Genomic DNA, 21569 nt, shown 5'->3' with positions numbered 1-21569 from the left:
TTGCCATTAACTTTACTTACCTTTTGCAAACTACTTCTTACGTGTGATTTGTGTATGTATGTGTGGATCCAGGGTTCACATAAAATCTCATGTGTCAGACCTGCCTTTAGTTTATAAGTGGATGATGATATAAAATGATGCTCTTTTTCATATGTGGTGTTAAATGAATTACTATATTTGCTTAGTTAAATTTTTTGCAGTACTTTTGAGTGAAATGTATATATTATTGCTAGAAATTCATTTATTTCCTTAGCATTGATACGTTGCGAACTATTGTGATTAGTGAGCTTTAATATGATCTTCTCTCAAGATTAGCTCATGGTTTGTTTCTGTGGGTTGTTATAAGCTAAAGAGTGGAAGAAGAACAATCAAGATAATTCTTTTGCTTCTGATACTAATCAATTGCTCAGGCATCTAATAAACTGTCTTGTTCATATTATACGTATGACCATTGATGAGGGTGTTCTTTTTGCAAATAAAAAGGAGCTTGCATTTTTGGTTTTCATAGGAGAATATGGTATGGGAACAGAATCAACAATCTGGTTGCTTTTCCTGCTGAGTTATTCTGTAAGGTCGTGGTGGCTGGATCTCTGCCAGATTCCTTTTCACGTAACAAATGCCATCGAAGAGTATGGATTACTGAACTGTACTGCTACTTTGGAGAAATCCAGTCAGTTAGTCAGACTGTATTTTCAGTTTTGATTGGTCTCACTAGATTTTAAGTGTATTTAATACGGGTGAAAAGTGCCAGATTGCCAGTCTTTGAACTTGGAGTTCTTTATTTATCCATAGAAGAGGTATAGCATATGAACTGGCAATACAAGCTTCCTGTCAGTTCCCTGGCAATTATGAGCCCAATCCTAAAAGGTGCTGAGCACTTCAAAGGTTCAGCACTGCCTGTGAACCTGAGTCCTGATCTGGAAGAACCATTTCTAGAGGACAAGAGGACTGTTCAGTTTCTATGCTAATTTAATCCTTGAGAACTAGGATAATTGTTCCAATTGTTGTTAGTGGTTTTGATGCTATTTTGATACCTGTCCACTTTGAACAGGTTTGAGGCCATCAATTCATTTCACATAGGGCAACAAACAGCCATCAGATGGTAATGGCTTTGCCATTATCAATCTAACATGGTAGTAAATGGTTATATGTAGGTAAAATACTTTGTATCCTATTATTGAATCCCACAGCTATCTGCTCCCCTATAGCCACTGGAGTTTCTACAGGTTTGCAGTGCAGTAAAAGTTTGAAATGAAATGCTCTAGCATGCAATCCATAGGTGTAATTTATTGTATAATAGTAAATTGAATACTCACAAACCAGTTTAGATTTGCATAAGTTAGTGTATAGATCAGGGGTTTTCAGCTTTTTTTCATTTGAGGACCCCTAAAAAATTTCAGATGGAGGTGCGGACACCTTTGGAAATTTTAGACATAGTCTGTGGACCCCCAGAGGTCCCTGGACCACTGGTTGAAAACCACTGTTCTATGGAAATGACAACCTTTCGCAGATTCCTTAGACATAGTCTGTGGACCCTGGTTGAAAACCACTGGTATAGATCATCCAGCATCGTAAGGGCACAGTTAATGGTTTGGGCAGGGATTTCAAAGAGGGAATTAGGCACCAATGACCATTGAAAGCACGAATTATGTGCATAGCTTCCTTAGGCCCTTTCGAAAATTAGAGCACACATACTCTAATTGCTGTTGGACCTTCTGATATCCAGAAGTGACCAGCATGATCATCAAAGCTGAAAAACAATCCATACTATTGGCCAAAAAAAGGTCATACTGTTGACTAGAGTAAAAGAAAACAGAATAAAAAAACTTATGGTTACCAATATACTTATTAAATATATCAGGCTCCCATTAACATTTAGTAGTATGTTGGCAGAGGCAAGGGATTAACAATCCAACTGATCATATAAGTGGTCAGAAACATTCAATAACTCCTCTGTTAACATATATTGGCCAAGATGTGAAATATATGCAGTAGCTGGACTATGGCATCCTTAGGAAAGTTGTCAATTAGAATTGAATAGCTACTGAAATCAAATCTGAAAGGGCAGCTGCAGCTTCTGATTCAATTTCTGGTACACAGGGAACCTCTGATTGGCATTGATAGTATTCTAATGCATTTTCAAAGTTAATGACTTTTCCAAAAGGCCTACAGTGCCATTGTCTCTTCTGGTACTTTTCAAACTGTCCTTATAGAAAGTACACAGTGTTTCCAATTCTCACACATTTATTATTGTGATTTTGACCCCTGCTGCAGTCAATCTTGTGAAGACAGGAAAAGCTCCAACTTTCATGTGATTTAAGGGAAGGAAGGGGGGAGATCCTCCCACAGTGCCCTGTAGTTTAGAGAAAGGTGCACTAAACTGCAAGCCCAGAGACCACCATTTCTAGTCCCAGCTCTTCCAATGACTACTGTTAATATTTCTGTTTCCTTCACAACCCTTATTGTGAACCAAGGCTTTATACTGCTACCTGGATTTCATTAATTTCACAGATTTCATTAACCCATTTCACAGATAACTGAGCTTGCACAAGGTCACTTCGTGCAGAGCTGGGAATAGACTCCTGGCCTCCACTATAATAGAATTAGGTCTCATCCATGTGCTACACTACCTTTCAGAAGCAACCTAGATTAGGTTCTTCTGTAATTCATACTAACATAGTATGACTATATGTCACCCTCTAATGGCTAGACATTATGAAGAGGGAATCTGATAGAATTCTCTTTCCCTGCTACATATATTTTTCTCTATGCCTTGGAGGGCAGACAAGAGACAGGATCTTCTAAAACAATCTGCAATCTACTCATCTTCAGGGCAATTCAGCCTGTCGCTAGGAGTTTTCCCACAGTTTTTCATAATGTCTAAGAGGACCAAGGGAGTTTGAACTATCCTTTGTATCTCCGCACCTACCCCTTCACCCTGTGTCCCCTCAGTGAGGACTACCAGGTTCTGAATGGAGATTCCTGCCCTCATCATTCAGGAAGTTTCACTGAATGACTTTCTATGCTCTATGAACTTAAAGGAGGCATATCTCCACATTCCTATTCATCCAGTTCACTGACAATTTCTTCACTCCCATCTGGATCTGGGCCACCCAACAGGAAGAGGGGATACAAATATTTCATGAGGTGGATGGCCTGCTGTGTCCTGTGTCCTTTATCTCCATCAAGACTTCTGTGTACTACAAATCCATAGCATTGTTGTAAACTGAGAAAAGAACTCCTTGTGTACACTCCAAACCTCATTCATCTGTGTCACAGGTTTTTTATGAGCAGAAGCATGAGCTTATTACTAGAATCGGGGAGAAGAGACATCACAGAGTTATCTGAGATTGTTTGCTGAGCCAGGATTTCTCAATCAGAAGCCCTTCCTCTTCTGGGGTTAATGGTTGCATTGGTGGACACAATCCAATTGGCACTGCTCCATAATAGAACTCGACAGGTGTTACTGCTATTGGTCTGGGATGACCAGAAGGAGTTCTCCCATTATCATATTCCTCAGCCCTTTGGTGTCCAAAGATCTCTCCGCTAGTGACTCATCATGAATAACCTCCAAAGGCAAAATAATGTCATATCCTAGTGTACTAAGGATTATGATAGAGGCTAGTCTCAGGGTATGGGATGCACATATGGGAAACCAATCATGCTAGGGCCTCTGTTTCACATGGAAAGCCTGATGAGGCATCAGCTTTCTTGAATTCAGGACTGTGGGCTAGGGTGTTCAACACTTCATATCTCGCATCTTCATGTCAGATATCCTGACAGAATGCAAGAATCAGACAGCAACTGTCTCTATAAATCACTAGGAAGGCACCAGGAGCTCCTCACTCTGTGTTAGAAATCATATAGATCCTATCCACTTAGGAAGAGACCATCATACTATTTCACATCTATTTACCTAATACATTTCTGACTCTTTATTGCTCCGGACAATGATCCCTTATCTTGAAATGTGAATCTTTTCTGCCTTGGCTGTGCTCTTAAGTATATGTTCACCCTCTCCAATGCCCACATCTTCTGTATATCTCCCAGAAAATTTGGCAGGTTCCTTACTTGCCTCAGAAGGAATATCACAGAACTGTGCATCCTGCCTTAGCCGATCAATCTTCTGCTAGCAGATCCCTGATCCTGACTTTCCTGTCCCTAGCAGCATGGAGATTGACAGGCTAATGCTTCATATTTTCAACTATTCCTCTTTAAGATGCTTCATTTTCTGGTGCAGTCAAGGCCTACCAAAATGTCTGGGTCACTTTCTGCCAATAGTGCCTCTTCAGATATGTACCTCAACTCTGTCCTATAGCTCTTATTGAATGATTTAAAACAAGGCTTGAATTACAACTCTTAAATGACAATTATTTGGCTTGGGAGCACTCAATCTCACAAGACCAAACATCTCTGCTGTACACTCTAATATTTCTTCTTTCCTTCAATCAACAAAATGTTTGATATACATCACTGAGATTAATTGCCACAAGGAACCTCAACTCAGTTCTGAGCTATTCAACTCAGTTCTTACCTATGTAACCAAAATTCTCCTTGAATTCTTTGCAGTCAGTTTTCCTTTACTATCTGATAATTAGAGTATGTCTACATTGCCCTGCAATTTGGACTACAGGGATGTGAATTGCAGCACAGACGAAAGTGCTGTGCTGTAACTGCTCCCGTGTAGACAATGTGGGCATGAAATTAAAGATCCGTAGTTTGCACTAATGTAATTCTGCAGCCCTTAGGTGAACGCTGCTGTTCACACCACTGTCGTCCAAACTGCAGGGCAGCATAGACAGAGGCGGCTCTAGGCACCAGCAAAGCAAGCACGTGCTTGGGGCAGCCCATTTGCAGGGGTGGCAGGGATCCAGCATGGGAGCTGAGAACCAACAGAGGGCCCTGGGAGATGTAGTTTCTTGGTTAGCTCCCTGCCTATAGAGCCAGCCCTGGAGCAGGGAAAGAACTACATTTCCCAGCATTCCCTTGGCCACTACCAACAGGAAAGAGGGGGAGGGAGTGAGGAAGCTGAGACCTCATGCTGCAGCCTGCTGTGAATGGAGAGCTGCACTGTGAGTAGCGATACCATATTTTAACATTCAAAAAATAGGACACTCCACGGGGAGGGAGGGTAGCCCCACCCTGCCACCATCCACTCCCTCCGACTGCCCCCCACAGAAACCCCAACCCATCCAACCTGCCCTGCTCCCTGTCCCCTGATCACCCCTGCCCCTAACGGCCCCCCCAGGACCCAACCCCCTATCTAAGCGCCGCTGCTCCCTGTCCCCTGATCACCCCCTCTCGGGACCCCTGCCCCAACTGCTCCCCAGGACGCCACCCCCTATCTAAGCCCCACTGGTCCTTGTCCCGAACTGCCCCCTCCTGAGACCCCCCAACTTCCCCCCTATAACCCCACCCCCTCCCTGTCCCCTGACAAACCCCTGGGACTCCCATGCCTATCCAACTGCCTGTCCCCTGACTGCCCCCCCCGAACCCCTGACCCATCTAACCCCCCCTTCTCCCTGCCCCTGACTGCCCCCCTGAACCTCCACCCCATCCAGGCCCCCCTGCTCCCTGTCCCTTGACTGCCCCCTGGAACCCCCTACCCCTTCTCCAACCCCCCCCCAGCCCCCTTACCGTGCCACTCAGACCAGCGTGTCTGGCTTTGCGCAGCGCCAGACACACTGCTGCATACATGCTGCCGTGCTCCCCTGCGGAGCCACAGCCCCCCCTCCCACCCCCCCAGCACCTGCCTTCCAGATTTGAACACCTCAAAATTCAGGAGTCCTCAAGCTCAGTTTGGGCAGCTGTTACTTCATTTCTCCCAAATCAAATATACTGATCCACTGTAACTTGCTGTAGAAAAAGTAGGATAAAATTGAGCAAGAAATGCTTCCCAGTGGTTATTAGGACTGGAATTGCTATTTTCAACAGCCATTGCCTTTTTTGTTTGTTTGTTTAAAAGGAAGACAGTGATATTGCATTGGCAAATTCCCCATAGAAAGAAAGAGTGGAACAAAAGAATAATAAAGGCACCTCAACTTTTCCTCATTTATGTAGGACAGTCTTATAATATGCATCCAGATATCCTCCAATCACACAAGCTGAAAATTGTTCCACTTTACTGCAGTTCTGTAACCATGCGGGAACCAGTCCTGTCTGTGTTCTGTGCACATCTAAAATTCCTGCTGAATGACCTGCCCTGGGAGCGAGTTACCAGTGACCCAGGGTTGCGGCGGAAGGAGGGTGCAGGTGGGGTGGGGGTGGGGGGGAAAGCCCAGGGCTGGGGCGGCAGGAGGTGTGTGTGGGGGGCAATGGTGGGGGGGTAGGGGAGAGCCCAGGGCTGGGGCAGCAGGGTGTGTGTGTGGGGGGGGAGAGCCCAGGGCTGGGGCGGCAGGGGGATGTGTGGGGGGGGTGAGAGCCCAGGGCTGGGGCGGCAGGGGGATGCGGGTGTGGGGGGAGAGCCCAGGGTTGGGGCAGCAGGAGGGTGCGGCGAGGAGCCCAGGGCTGGGACGGGGGACAGCCAAAAATTTTTTTGCTTGGGGTGGCAAAAAACCTAGAGCCGGCCCTAAGCATAGACAAGCCATTAGTCTCCTTCATTATTATCACCACTTCAGCTTATAGAGTTAGTGAATTGGGTGCTATTTCCTGTAAAGACCCTTTTTCTCCAATCCTTTGCCTGATGGTTAGGTCTCCGACCTTCTCCAGAATCATTACCAGTACCAAATGTCAATTCGCTTTTCTATATTAAGTCAGATGATCCTCTTCCCCAATCCATCCTGTCAGAAGGAGATATTCTACATTCCCTAGTTGTGTTCAGACCCTCAAGGTCTACTTAAATAGAACTTCACCTTTAAGAAATGGTAAGAAGCTCTCTTCATCAGTTATAATAAAAAGGTCAAAAGGTTCCTTAAAGCCACTATTCAGATTACCAGAACAGCCACTAGGGAATCCTCTAATGTTCATAAAACATCACCAGAGTCTCAGATGTGCTTCATTAGATCTGTAGCAACTCCCAAGGCAGAGAAACAGGCCTTTCTAGGAGCAGATCTCCAAGGCTGTAGCCTTGTTGTCTCTCCACATTTTCACCAAATAATAGAAGGTGGAAGTGGGATCCTCCTCTCATTTTCATACAAATAATCTTCTACCAATCCTGAAACTGCTGGGAAGTAACGATCAAAAGATGAGTATGTGGGAGGGAACAGTGCTAAATTTAACCATTGGTCTCCTGATCCTGCAGGTTCTCCTTCCCATCTAACATTTTTCATTCCCTGTGTATGTAATTCATCCAATTTCTTGTTCTTCTTGCTCATGTTCAATCATGTGATTACATGTTAGTATTGTTCCCTTCCTCATATTCTTCTTCTGATTGCTACTTCCCTGAAGCTACAGGATTGATACAAGGTGATTTGTATGAGAATAGTATAGTTTTGTCTTACTAGAAAATTCATATATCTTCAGAATTTAATCTCATAAAATAACTATTTGCCAATCCTGGGGTCCCTCCTTTAAGTTTCCCCCTCCCCCTTATTTTCTTCCATCTCATCAGGGTTCATTCCAAACAGGAAAACTTTCTTCTAGAGTTCTGAGCATCTGCCTGCCTCATAAAGGGTCACGGTCAATGTACATTTGCTTATAATTTCTATTGAACATGGCCAATATCCAGCAGTTTTTGGATTGGTAGGTGGATATGTTATGAGAAGAACAATTCTGACGTATTAATAATAGGTAAGATGGAACTCTCCTTAACAAAATATAAATACCTCCCACTGCAAACAAGTGGCACAATGGCAGACATTACCAGCATTTCCATGCCCAAATCCTCATCTGGCCCCATCTGGAGCAGCAGGCTGCTAGTGGTGTGTCCAGAGTGCAGCATATGTTTAGCAAAGGAGCCTTCCCCACTGTGTTCAGCAGAGATGCTGAGGGAATACGGGGTGCTGCATAACCTGGTGGCTTTCCATCCATGATGCCCACATAGTTGGATATAGGATGGAAGTATCTCTGTCACAGGTTCTGCCCAAGCCATGGATCACAGGTTCTGAACACTCCTGCAACCTATCCATCAGGTAACTGGCCAGTCAACCTCAGATCTGACAAGCCCACTGGCCTGGAGATTTTAAGGCGCTCTCTCAGATTTACTATGTCTCTTCCAGCACCCTTCACAAGTGCACCATTTGTATTTGTTGTCACTAAAAGTTGTAGCCACTTTGACTTCACATTATGTGTCGGTCTTAATTAGTATTCTGCCCCTTGATAAGAAGACTTGAGACAGCCTTTTTCCTCCTTCTGTCTGTAATTTTGAGAATTAATTTTAGTACTCTTGAAAATGAGGGACAAGTAGCTGAGCAAGGCACTACTGGTAGGTACTCTGCCAGCCTCTCCCACTATAACTCAGTTCATCACAACTATCATTCTTTCCTGTGGAGAGACTGTCCATTGGCTGAACCTTATGAGAGTATAAATAAGGATTAAGATAAAACCACCAGACTTCTTCTCACTTGTAACCTTAACTATTATTTGATTCCAAGTATTAGCCTTCTACATCATATAAATTCTGTTTCTAGTTGTCATCTTGTAGTTCTTCTCAACAGTTACATTAGTACCACACAATTTTACTTTGATAACCCTTGGTTAACACAGATTAATTGTGAATTCTTAAGATTAGCCAATTTGAGAGGATTTGGTGCATGTTGTGTCAAAAAAATGCTGTCCATTATTTTTCATATCCTCATAAAATGTGTGTGTGTGTGTGTGTGTTTGTCTGTACATACACACAAAACCTCTAACCCCTTGACGTTACACTTTAAGACCTAAAAAACAAATTCCTAATTTCAAATGTTACCCACTCACATATTCCTTTCTCTGCCCACAAATGCAGGCCTGCCTACTGGCTTCTCTTAAGTCAGCTCTGTCTGTCATAAATCTACTGAGAATCAAGGCAGAAAGTAAAGAAAAATGGCAAGAAAGCGGGAGGCAGCATTATGACAACAAATGCTCTCTGCAAACTTTAAAATGCCTTTTAGTACTTCTGTATAAATTGCATTTAGTTTCCTTTCAGATGTGGCTTTAATCTTCACTCATTTGGGAATAATTTGTCTCACAAGCACAGTAATGTTGGTCTGTGTTTTACACAAGCTAACGTATAGACAGTTGGATTAAGAGTGAATGCTCATTTTTCTATGACTAGGACTGGTATGCAGGTTGTACATGTGAACCTTTGCTCTGATAGACAACTGAATTTAAGACTATCACTCTGACCAGAAATTATTGTACTCCGCCAGCTGTATTGTACAAATCTTGTACAGATTATAGTGTGAGACAGGATTGGGCTCAGGACATTATTAGCCAGATACGGGCCCATGCAATGGCAACTGATGACGCAGTGCTCATTAAGGGACCTTAAAGTGGCTCTAAATGAGCAGCTGAGAATTTCTTCTCCATGAAGGAATCCTTGGGCTGGCATAAAACTGGCTCTATGTTAGCTCCTCTTGGCCCTCCTGGTGTAGGATATGTGTTGGTGCAAGGCCAGAGGGCACTGCATTCTGGTGATCCTGTCATAGGTGCTGAAACTAGGGGTGCTGCCACACCCCCTGGCTTGAAGTAGTAACAACCCAAATACATGGTTTCCACCTTCAGCACCCTCACTATAAAAATCATTCCAGCAACACTGGATCCTGTTGGGGTCATGGCCTTTGGGCCTTACAAGCTGGCTCAAGTTAGAGGCTGCTTTTTAGGCTGCTCTAACTTGCACTAAGGTCATTGTGGCCCTTGGCCAGCCTTAGGATCTAGGTGAGGAAAACTGGTTTAGATCCACTATTGCCTCTCCCTCTCAGCTACGCTGATCTCTCCTCTGGTTCAAAACTCAGTATGGTGCCCTGTATGTGCGCACACACACACACACACACACACACACACACACACACACACACACACACACACACCCCTATACAGTTTGACCACTCAAAATCGGTTTGGAGTATTTAAGGAAAAGATCTTCTTCTAAGGGACTCCCCATCCCCTTAAATTCTCCTCTTCCATTCCTTTTCTGCCTCAGAATGAGGCACAACCCTGATCAGTGTCCTTGGACAGCAACAAGCCCCACAGGAGCCTAATACATTTGGGACTTTCATACAATCTTAAAAAAAAAAAAAAAAGTTGTGTAACAAATTGTCTTTTGGAAAGAAAAGTTACATGGGCTGTAAATGAATTGACCGTCAGTCTTTGGCATATATTATAATTAGGGATGGCTGAACCAATTCTGATTGAAAGAACAACCTGCCCTAACCTCAAAACAGTTTATACCCTTTTAGTAAGGGTTCTTCTTACTTGTGGCAGCAGATCCTGTTGAGCTACACATTCCCCCCGTCTCACCCCCGGAGCAGGTGGTTTCATTGAAGTGGTGGTCTGCCCCTTTTCCCTGCAGTGTCAGGTCTTCTCTACAGGAAATGGCTAGGGAGGCTGCCTCCCATGCTCACCAGCTCAGATGTTCCTACCAATACCTCTGTTGGACTCATGTCATAAGGATGAAACCTACTGGGTTCTACAGAAATCAAGAGCCTGAGTCTACACCTAATTTATTGATTTGCTACTGATCTCAATGGGAGCAGAATCAGATTCTCAATGACATTGTATAGGAACTACTCTAAAAAACTGTAGAATGTGTGTATATGTGTGTAGAATGTGTACATATATATATACATATTTCCAATTACAGTGCAGAATTTAACAGTGAAATATTGCTGTGCTAAAGAATTCTAAACATTGGTTCAAGAGTTCTATAGAAATGACATTCTCTATTAAATTATGTTGGTTTTTAAGAATAATTTCTATGATAACCCACTTATTTTCTACACAAACCCTGTAGGTATTCATCCTTTTCCATAAGGGTTGATTTTTCTCTCCTTCAAGCAAAATATTAGGCTATTTCCCTAAAAAGCAGACACCAATTATAGCTGACATGGCATTTGCTGTATCTTTTGCATTATGAGGATCTCAGTCTTATGAGTTTTATATTGTTTCTTTCAGGTGATATCTTTAGACAACAAAAGCAGTTCCAGGGCTTTAGAAAGCTAATCAATCACATAGCACTCAGCACTCCTCAAGTATCACTTTGCAAAATTGTAGTCATACCCAGAACTACTCCCGTAATGTACACACATTGCTGCAAAGATCCCTCCTTTCACTGTAAGAAACCACTTACAAAGTTGTAATAAGAGCTTTGGGAACTCATCCTTTCATCAGCATAATGGAAAATGATAATCCTCTACCATTAGAGTTTTAGTCTTATATATAATATACACTCACACACACACACAGAGTGCTGCCCTCACAGGCTCAGAAAGACTTTGAGGGCTACACACACTCTAGAAAATCCCTCTCTCGGTGATGTAAAATCACTAATGATATCTGTGTATTACAACAACCAACCACTACCATCAGATTTTATCTACATTGGGAGCACTTTGAGTGTATTAAGGGCTGTTTATTTGGAGGCAAATTGGGAATTTTTTTTTTAAAAGACACGTGAATGGAATGGTTGGTGTCCAGCTTGAAAGTTCTTTCCATGACACAAGTTGTAAAGGTCAATGGGTAGAGAGGGATTTTCTTCTGATAATTCTGCTGTATTTTCAAAGCCTTTAATTTACTTCATCTTCTTTTTAGCTGATGCATTGAACAATGAAAACAAATCTGTTTCACATCAATCCCATTCCCAACTGGACATAGTCCTTAATTATTCCCTTCTTTGTTCCAGCTTCTTTTAGCTGCTCTTCATTGCACTATCACAATCCATTTTTAATATGTGATTATACCCTGAAAAGTGACAGTACAAATTGGCTGCATCTGTGATGACTATGTCTTGAACATAGCCACCTATAGGTTGTTCTTCACAGAATATTGCAATATGGTTCCTATAAAATCAAGGGTCCAAATTCATCCTTAATGTAATTCCACTGACATCAGTGCATTTACACCAGCGATGAACTTGTCTAGATAGCTCACAGGTAAAGCAAGTTGTCCTGGGTTGCCTGTGGGATCTCAGTCCTGACTCATCTCTAAAAATATGAAAAATCGCTACAAATTAGAATGCACCATGTACCATGGTGACTCAAAATGAACTCATTTCAGCTGTAAGAGGGATGAACTTGGCCCAATGTGTTAAGTCTTGTGGTCTATAGAAGTTAACCTTCTAACCTGTTTGGTATTTGGATGGACAATAAGTGTGTCCTAGTGGTTGGAAAGGGTCTTCTGGGGTCTATTCCTAGCTCAATCACTCATTTGCTCTATGATTTTGGACAAGTTATTCATCCTCTCTGGATGGGATTTTCGAAAGTGCCTAAGAGAGCTAGGCATCCAACTCTCATTAATTTACAATGCAAGCTGGGTTCCTAACTTTCTTAGGCACCTTTGAAAATGCCACTCCCTGTGCTTTGTGTTTTGAAAAGTAGGCTTTTAAAGGGAAGCTACTCTGTTTCATAATACTGTATATTATACTGGGGCTTGGAAGTGTAAAGGTCTTTTGATTGTAGAGCCACAAATTCCCAATGGATTGGCTCCCATGGCTGTCAATTAACTTGGTTTCTGATGAGGATGTCCGTGATTTTTTTAGGTTCTGTGAGACCCATCCCCTGTGGTTCTGATCTTTCCTTAGCATGGATGCTTAAACCAAGGAGTATGGCTGGGGTATAATTAGTTATTAGCAGTGCCTCTCTTTGTCAGAGCGGATGCTGACCATCCTTAACTAGGCAGAAGTTTTTCCATTCTTCAAGATATCACCTCTCCATATTGGGTGGTTATTGACTAGTCCTGTAATCACTAATATTCCCTTTTTGAGGAAAGTGACTAAGAAGGCAACAGCTGTTCAGTTCCAAGACTATTTGGACATGATATCCTGAGTAGGCCCCAGCCTTCATTTTCATTTGAGACAGTCTTCATAAAGATCATGATCTCTTCTGGTTTTAGTTTAAACTGGCTATTTGGTTTTTTAATATGAGCCCTGGATTGTTGCACTAGCCATTATGGAACATTGCTGGTGTATCTAGAACTGCCTGCCAGTCTTTCCAGTCATACTTTGAAGATAATCAGAGGTGACAGACAATTGTGTGTCAGCAATAAGTTATTTGACATTCAGCATCCCTCAAAGATGTGTTCTTTCCTTTCATGTTGCTCATCTTATATGAGACCTCTTTGTGAGACAATTTCTAAACACCATGTTCGATATCATCAGATCAGTATGCGAATGATACGCAGCTGGTCCTGCTCAGTGGACTTTGCTAATTCAGCCTCTGTTCTGAAGGAATGCTTGGATAATAGCATTGGGTGGGTGTATCGGAGCTCTCTTGTCCTAAATCCTGGAGGGAAAAGTCTTGCTGCTGTGTAGAAGTCGCTGGTGTGAGGAGGCTCACTCTTGCTTTGACTCCCTGCTCTTGAAGAGAATTCATGCACTTGTAGAGAGCTAGGGGTTGGTCATGTTAAGAAAGTGGATATTTTCAGTTTGTGAAATTCTTACATAAATAATAGACCCTGATGACTTCACAAAAGCAGAATATGCCCTCTTGGACACCAGATGCAATTACAATCATTCACTCCTTACACAGCTTCCCACAACACTTCTCTGTATCTTGTATCGTGTTCAAAATACAGCTGCACACCACTTTACAAGTCTGCAGAGTATGAGAATACTACATCTACCCAGCATTATTTACACTGGCTGCCTATACAATGGCAGATTGACTGTAAACTCACTAATTTTTTTTAAACCTGAACAGTAGAAGTCCAGGCTATATTCAACACCTTCTCCATGAGGCTCTTCCTGAAAGTTATCTACCCTCTGATACAGCCCTCTAGTAGGAGGTATGAGATCACACCTTTATTGTGTGTATGGTGGAGCTCACTCCTCTTCGAAATCTGCCTCTATTCTTTTCCCCATACTTCTAATTTATTTATTTATTTCAAAATTACTTATTTTGTTTGGGATTTTTCAGACAGCTCATCAATGATCTCTTTGTTACCTTTCTACTTCATTCCCTTTTCCCCTGTTTGAACTGGATCTTTGTTAACTTTTTATCTGTTTAAAATGAATACGATCATTTTAAAATATTGTTTAAATTATCTTTTAGTTTATATTTATTAAACTGTACAGTATTCCATATGGCTTGGCTGTTGGATTGAGGTGGGGGACATATAAGCTGGAGGATGTAGTAACTGGGTTTACAGCAGAAATTTTAAATTCAAACCATCAGTTTACATTAATTTTTCATAATTACATAAAAACATTTTGTGTTGGCTTGAGTTCACCTCTCTTTCACAATGATGAGAAGTAAGGTTTCCATTTTATATAGGGGAAACTGAGGCACAGAAAGTTTCCATATAAGCTCTACTTCAAGTGATTTTCCCACGGTCACATAGCCAGTCAGTTGCAAAGCTGGGAAAGAAACTAGGTCTCCATTCCCATGCTCCAATCTTTGGAAAATTAGTGCTTCCTACTGTAAATCTGAGTTTTATCTTGACAGTCTTTGAATAGAAAGTTGACTAGGATGCCCTGTGGACTTAAAGTGTGCTGTTTAAACTTAACATGTTACCTACCGACATGTTTGATGGAGCTTTTCCCCTACTCATGAGAAGGAAGTAATAGAAAATAAAATTAAACTTGGAAGCTTTGGTCTCTATAGAGTACATCTGTACCTTCTTACACAATTTAGATTTATATGGGTTCACAGTTCCTAATTTTTTTGCCGAGTTTCAGTTCAAATGGATCCAAACTGCCAAAGTAAATAGCCAAAAATTCCAAGTTTTGCCTGATTGTCAACAAAAAACACAAAATCAGCTCCAATTACCTTGATTCTAGAGATGATACCAGGCCACAAAAATTGGATCCGGGTTTTGAACACACCAAATTTTGAGACACTCAGATCTTGAATGGGCTCATAAAATAAGGAGCCACTTTCAAAAATTGAATTTGAATACAGGGTTGGGTTACATGCAAGGGTCCAAGAGGCTGAACTTCAAGGTTTTAGTTTAGGCCCTTACTTAAAACTAAATTCTCTGAAAGGTTCCCAAACCATGGTGAATGTGCTCAGAGGCTCAGGCTTTTAACAAAACCCAACGCCCAACTGAGCCTCGTTTGGTGTCGGTTTTCCTTTTAAAAGTTTCACAACAACTCTATTGCCACTTCCTGGAGATTCTCCTTTAGCTCAAGAGCTTCCGGTTTTGGATATAAGGGACCTCTCTTTCAGTCCTAAAAGGGTAGGCATCTCTCAGACACTGAAAAGGCATTCATTAAATTGAAAGAATTGATCTGATACACATGGGACACCTCAAATAATATCTTGAGGACTGCTGATGGGCTACTACGGAACTTTCAATATCATTCATCGGCTTTGTTCTTTTTAGGACAACATCTTGATATGCAGGACCCATGTATATTCCTTAACATAACTGGAGGTGAGGTGCTATTCCACTAACAACAATGTTTTTTAATAGGGACTAGACATATAATATGTATAATGATTTGTATTTTTAGAGTGCCTTCTATCTAAGGATCCCAGTGAGCCAATATCTGAGATCCTTTCCTTAAGCAGTAGGAGATTATCCTGAGTAAGGAACACACAATTTGCCCCATAGCTCTTTATATACATAAACACCCTCATACTACCCTGTATGCTAGTCTCCCTGGAGTACCAGTTCTATCTGGGTTTTACCTGGGGAACTCAATAAAGGATTTATATAGGACTGCAAGCATAGCTTTAAATTCACTGGAAAATCTTACACATTCACCAAATAAGTATTACCTTCATCCAAAGAGAAATGTCCTAACTGTTTGCATTACATTTTCTCGAGGGGCAGACTACCCAAACACTGTTTGCTTTTGGTGTTTCCTTTGCATTCTCACTAAAATGGGTGTGAGGCTCCCACCCTCACCCCCATAGCAGAACAGAAGACACATCAGAATAACATGAGCAAATCAAGTTTGAAACCCTAGCAAACGTTGAGGGTAATGGCTGTGCTGAGGTTGTCATGCACAGACACTAAAGGCTGGTATGATCAGTGCCATCCAATATACAAAACTCCGGAAGGATTCAAGGTGTAAAATTATTATCCAGATTTTGGAATCCCCAGTCTAACCCTCTCTATCTCACACCTCCGCATCTCCCCCCCACACACACCCCTTAAGAAATTTGGTGGCTTTGAATCAAGGGTTTTGGTTCTGCCTCTTATTTCGATCCCGATCTGAAGTTGGATTTCAGATCTAAAGTGTGAAGGTGTTTGGAACAGAACAGGTATGTTGCTGGTGCTGTCAGGTTTAAATGTTATATGCATTCCTACCCATTTCTATTCCATATAGCGTTTAATGCACCACTCCACCACCCTGCTTTTCACATTCTCCTTAACTAATTTTTTTCTCCTGCCATCTTTTTTAAGGAGTCTCATCATTACAGCTCCCATTACCCCAGTTACTATAAGTATTGTCAGTCTCTCTGTTTTTACCCTGAGTCTTCATCCTATTAAAATTTGCCATTTATTAAAGACACAGTCAACTCTGCTTTAAGAGATGTTGAAGGGCATTGTTCTTTTTGCTTCCTTTTACTAAGTCTCTGTGAATGTAAGAAAAGCTTGCATGATCCCTTCTATTTATACATCGAAATAACTCTTGTTCAGTGACTGCCCCTTACCCTATAGATCCAGTCATCCATGCCAGAGGGGAGAAAAAAGTTTGTTGTGTCTATTCATTTTCACTGGATGTCATCCAGAAAGCAGAAATATTGCTGCTTAAGTAATGCTCATCTGTTGTTGATGAACTGCAATGAAGGGCTCTCCATACGCCATAGTTAATCTGTTAACATAAGATTTACAACTCACTGCAGTGCCATGCCAAACGTATGTCTTTAACACCTTTTCATGCTTTTTAACCTTAACTATTTGCCCTGACAAATCATTCTACTTTTTAAACTGCTGGGGCTCCCTAGAAATGATCTTAGGTGAAAAAGTTTTTTAAATGATCTGATTTTTTCCCCTCATCCTGAGAATTAAAGTTACTTGATATTTCGGCCCTCTGAAATATATATGAAAATACCAACATTTAAACCTATAAAAGGATTCCCCCAGCCAAACAGGAAAATGATCATTGGAAAGTACATGGCTTAAACAAGGCAAGTCCTGATCCTGCAAGTCCTTACTCGCATGAGTAATCTTTACTCGTGCAAGAAGTTTCTTTGAATTATTGACTACTTGAGAGTGAAAATTGCGCTTGTGAATAAGAGATTACAGAATCAGCCTCGTCTGTTGGAAGTTTTCTGTTAAAGATATATTGGTCTGTTCATCAAATGTGCTCTTGCTAGCAATTACACACATTGCAGTATTAATGTTGGCACATTACACACACACATACACACACACATATATATTTGTGTGTATATTTATATATAGTAATTTTATAAATTGTGCCATGCTATTAATGCATACCTCCCTGTCTCCCAGTCGCTGGTTTCATAATGCACATAAATGCCAGTAGCACATTCCAAAACTGATATATAGGTTTGTGCCAATGAAAAGGAGTTAAATGAAATTTTTTTGATCTGAAGCAGTGACGGCCTTCCAGAGAGCCAATGAAGGATCTTCCCAGGGGAAGCAGCAGCTGGTTCCATCAGAAGAACAGCTTTGAATGCTTGTCAATTGAAAGATAAAGTGCTTTATATTTTGTGTAAATTATTTTGAGCAACATAATATACTAAGGAGATTCAGCATGAGCATGTCCACTTTTCTGTTGCCAGACCCTGTCTGCAAAGTACAGTTGTAACACAAACTCCAAATAGGTGGCAATAGAAGTCAGTCAATAGATCTGAGTAAGCTTTGACAAAGCCTCTCTGGGGAAGGCCAGGACGAAGAGGACCGAGATACACAATGACAAGCTTATTATTTTAAGTTTCATCTGAACTGGAGAAACTGAAAAATAAATTGTGTAAAAGACTGTGAAATATTTCCCTTGCGGTCTCAAAGTAATTGCAGACAGAGTAGCCAGCTACATATGGTTGTTGGTTGGTTACTTCTGTCTGCCCTAAATACCTATCAAATAAATATACCATTCAGACCAACAAATAAAACTGGCATCCTTACATCCACTCTATTCTGTGACTCAAGGGAAAGACAATAATTTCTCTTGCCTTTTATCTATTTCAATAATACTTGTGGTTTGTGTGTATACACACACACACACACACACACACACACACACAGGTACCACTCCACAGAAAAAATCCTTCAACTTCATTACCAAAAAATAAAACTAAAAAATGCCAGCTGCCATTATATATATAATAGCTGTGGGCATTTTTGTGTGTGTCTGATGCAGTTGAAGATTTTTGTTATGGAGCGGTACCTAATAGCCATTGTCGGCTATTGTAAAAGCTAAAAAGTATTGTAGCTTTCTTTTGCCTGTGTTTGCCCAGCCACCATTCTACATACTACAAGCACTGGGAAATTTCAATGACACAGCTTGGAATGGGTTCAGTGACCTCAATTATGCCCTCCCACCCACTCCAAACTCCTTTCAATTTGCAAAAAGCTTTAAGTGGACAAAACCCAGATGCCTTTTGCTTGTAGTTCAGTAAGAACAGATTGGGCATGTAGATTCTTGTCAAAGTGATGTATGTAGTTAATTTTCCATTAACTCTTTCTTAACTAAGGATTTTAAATTCTCAATTCCAAGTCCAGCACTATGCCTTGCTTTCTATTGCTTTTTAAAGTTCATTAGACCATGAGACCTCTTTTTAATGAACCTTGAAAAGCCATGGCTAGAGACCAGCTGATATGAAACAGACTCAGTCCCTGGTTCTGTTTTAAAAGGCAATTGCATTCTTTTGTTTCTGAAGCTGACCTTTTCATATTTAAATAATTCATCCTATTGTCTAAGATATTTCAAAAGGACTCACCAAATATAATCAATATAGACTTAATTTTTTGGATAGAAATAATTGCTTGTGAAAATGCTATCCAATTCAGCAAGTATGTGGGCCATGGATGATCTTAAGAGCTTTGCCTGAGTTAGCTTGTTTCAGCATAGATTGCTTTTATAACTTTTTAATATTGCCCAGACAGTGGATGGCCCCCAGAATGTTTTGTTACATTCTCTCTCGCTCTCTCTTTCATTCCGCAGAAACATGTGCTGTCAATAATGGAGGCTGTGATCGTACTTGCAAGGATACGGCGACAGGGGTACGTTGCAGTTGCCCAGTTGGATTTACCCTGCAGCCTGATGGGAAAACATGCAAAGGTCAGCTTCTGTTTGCTTTGCAATGCATCATTTGCCTTCAGCGGTATCAGTACTGGATGTAAATATTCAGATATATAATCAGTGCACTATTAAGGCTATTAATGGTGTAGTAATTGCATTTGAATTTATTAGTTTTCGCCTTCCTCTGGAGTAATTTTGCATTATGCATTCTAATGATTTTTATGTTTGTTTGAGATTGTTGTTTTTTTAAGAAATTAGACACCGAGGCCAAGATTTTCAAATCTGACCAGTGATTTGGGGGAGGCAACTTGAGAAACCCCAAAAAAGCCTGATTTTCAGAGGGTGGGTACTTTCTGAAAATCAGGCCCCTTTAATGTGTCCACCAATTGAGTCTCCCAGAATTGCTAATTACTTGAAAACCTTGGTCAGACTATTTACCCACACAAACAATCAATACGTTATCCCTTCCAAAGGAGAAATAAGGGAGAAGGATTTAGAATTAATAATCAAGGCCAAGTGATAGCTTCAGAGTATTGCACCACACTAAGAAGCAAATTAACAGACTGTCTCACTGCTCACGTCCTGCCAAAAACAATTAGCCAATTACAAGACAAAATTACATTATATCAATATATTTATATAAGGCCAATACTGTAGGCCTTACTCAACTTTCACTGCTCCAGTGGGAGTTTAATTTCATAGAATCATAGCAAGATCTTCAGATTTGGTCCCTAATGAGTGTAATTAAAACATGGGGGGAGGGGGAGTAACATCTGATATTTCTATCAACATTTGTTTTAAGTTAAGGAGACAGGGATTTACAGCTTTAATCCCTGATACTGCAAACACAAATGTGCTTAATCCCACTCAATGGGACTACTCACATGAGTAGAGTTGCATACGTTTTTGCAAGATCAGGGCCTATCTAAACCATTTTTCCACTTCAATACGTATTTCTTTTTAACTCAACCGCCGGACACTTGGTGATGGATATATAGTAGGACACTGCCTATAATGGTGTCACAAAGAGTATTTTGTTGTCACTCAGTGATTTAGCATAAATTGACCTACCTCACCGAGTAGCTGTTTAGATTATTTTTTTCTTAGAAGCAACTAGGAATGTCAGAAAATCTCCAATCCAGACCTTGATGTTACTTAAAATAGTAAAACCCACAAAAATAAACATAAAACGTGTGGTTTCCCCTTGCTCCAACTTGAAAACTCCCACTGCTTGGGCATGATCCTGTTAGTATTTACTGAAATAACAGTCCATTTGCATGTTTATTGGAAAATAAAACATTTAAACTGCCATTGCACACAATGTTAATAGTTAAGGGTGAGCACACATCAAAAATCAGTCATTTCAGTTCAAACCACATAAAAATAAATGTTCATTTTTGCAGGCAGCATAGCTCAAGCCATAGAGGTTCAGTAACAGTGATTCCACGGAGTTCTGAAAAAGGAGACGTTTTAATACTGTAACATACACCTACATTTGATCATAATGTTTATTACTTGAAACTACATCATGTAAAATAAAATGAATTCTAAATTTAGCTGGCTTCCAATTTGAGGTTGTCCCACTGGGCTAAAATGAAATAATATTTATATAATAATCAACTCTATAATTTGCATGATAAACAAAATGAAATATCCAATTGATTCTCAAGCCTAAGGTAAGAGATCTGAACTGTTTCACAGTATTTTTATGGGGAAAACATGTAAGAAAGACAATCTGTGTTATTTATGGTGTTGCAGATTTTTTTTTTTAAATAAACAGCTACTGGGAATTCACTTTTATGGTTAAAAAGATCCTTCAAGTCATTTTTAACCATTCTGGGAGCTTTAGAAAAATGTTCTTCATTTTAAAACAGTAAAGTAAATGTTTTACCTTTGATTTAACCAGGTTGAATGTTTGTCTAATGTAGTATATTGCAGCCATTTAGGGCTTGATCCTGCATCAGTGAAGTTAATGGGAGCTTTGTCATTAACTTAAGTGGACACAGGATCAGCTTCTTTAAAATGAGCCAATTGGGCTGCTTTTGTAGTTAACCACAGGCAACCCTATACACAAGTAAATCAGAACTGCATTTTAGGATTTATAGCTTCAGCATGTGAAAGAGAACATTTCCTCTGTCCCAACTGCCTCCTTCAGAGGTAATGACACTGCTGCCTTCTAGGATCCTCTTGCTAGTAGAGAGAACCTTAAAAGGGTGAACTAAAATTTTCAGTTGTTGAGTTTCTGCAGCAGTGGGATATTTTGATTTGATTTTTTTCCCCCTGGCATTTTCAGGGGTTGAGTATTCTTTCTATTGGGGTTTATAGTGGCTAAGTCACA

At 40.8% G+C, this 21569-nt stretch overlaps 1 protein-coding gene across 1 annotated transcript in view; it reads left to right on the top strand.

Moving 5' to 3' along the window:
• The window catches only part of SCUBE1 (signal peptide, CUB domain and EGF like domain containing 1), a 314156-nt gene that overhangs the window by 184585 nt on the left and 108002 nt on the right, over positions 1-21569 (top strand). Inside the window, exon 8 of the mRNA XM_065410229.1 lies at positions 19154-19270. Within this exon, the coding sequence (XP_065266301.1) occupies positions 19154-19270 (117 nt within the window). The remainder of the gene's footprint in view (positions 1-19153; positions 19271-21569) is intronic.

This window comes from Emys orbicularis, chromosome 1, assembly GCF_028017835.1.
Source record: "Emys orbicularis isolate rEmyOrb1 chromosome 1, rEmyOrb1.hap1, whole genome shotgun sequence".
Lineage (NCBI taxonomy): Eukaryota > Metazoa > Chordata > Testudines > Emydidae > Emys > Emys orbicularis.
The sequence above is the reverse complement of the archived record's forward strand: the minus strand, read 5'-3'. Positions and strand labels throughout refer to the sequence as shown.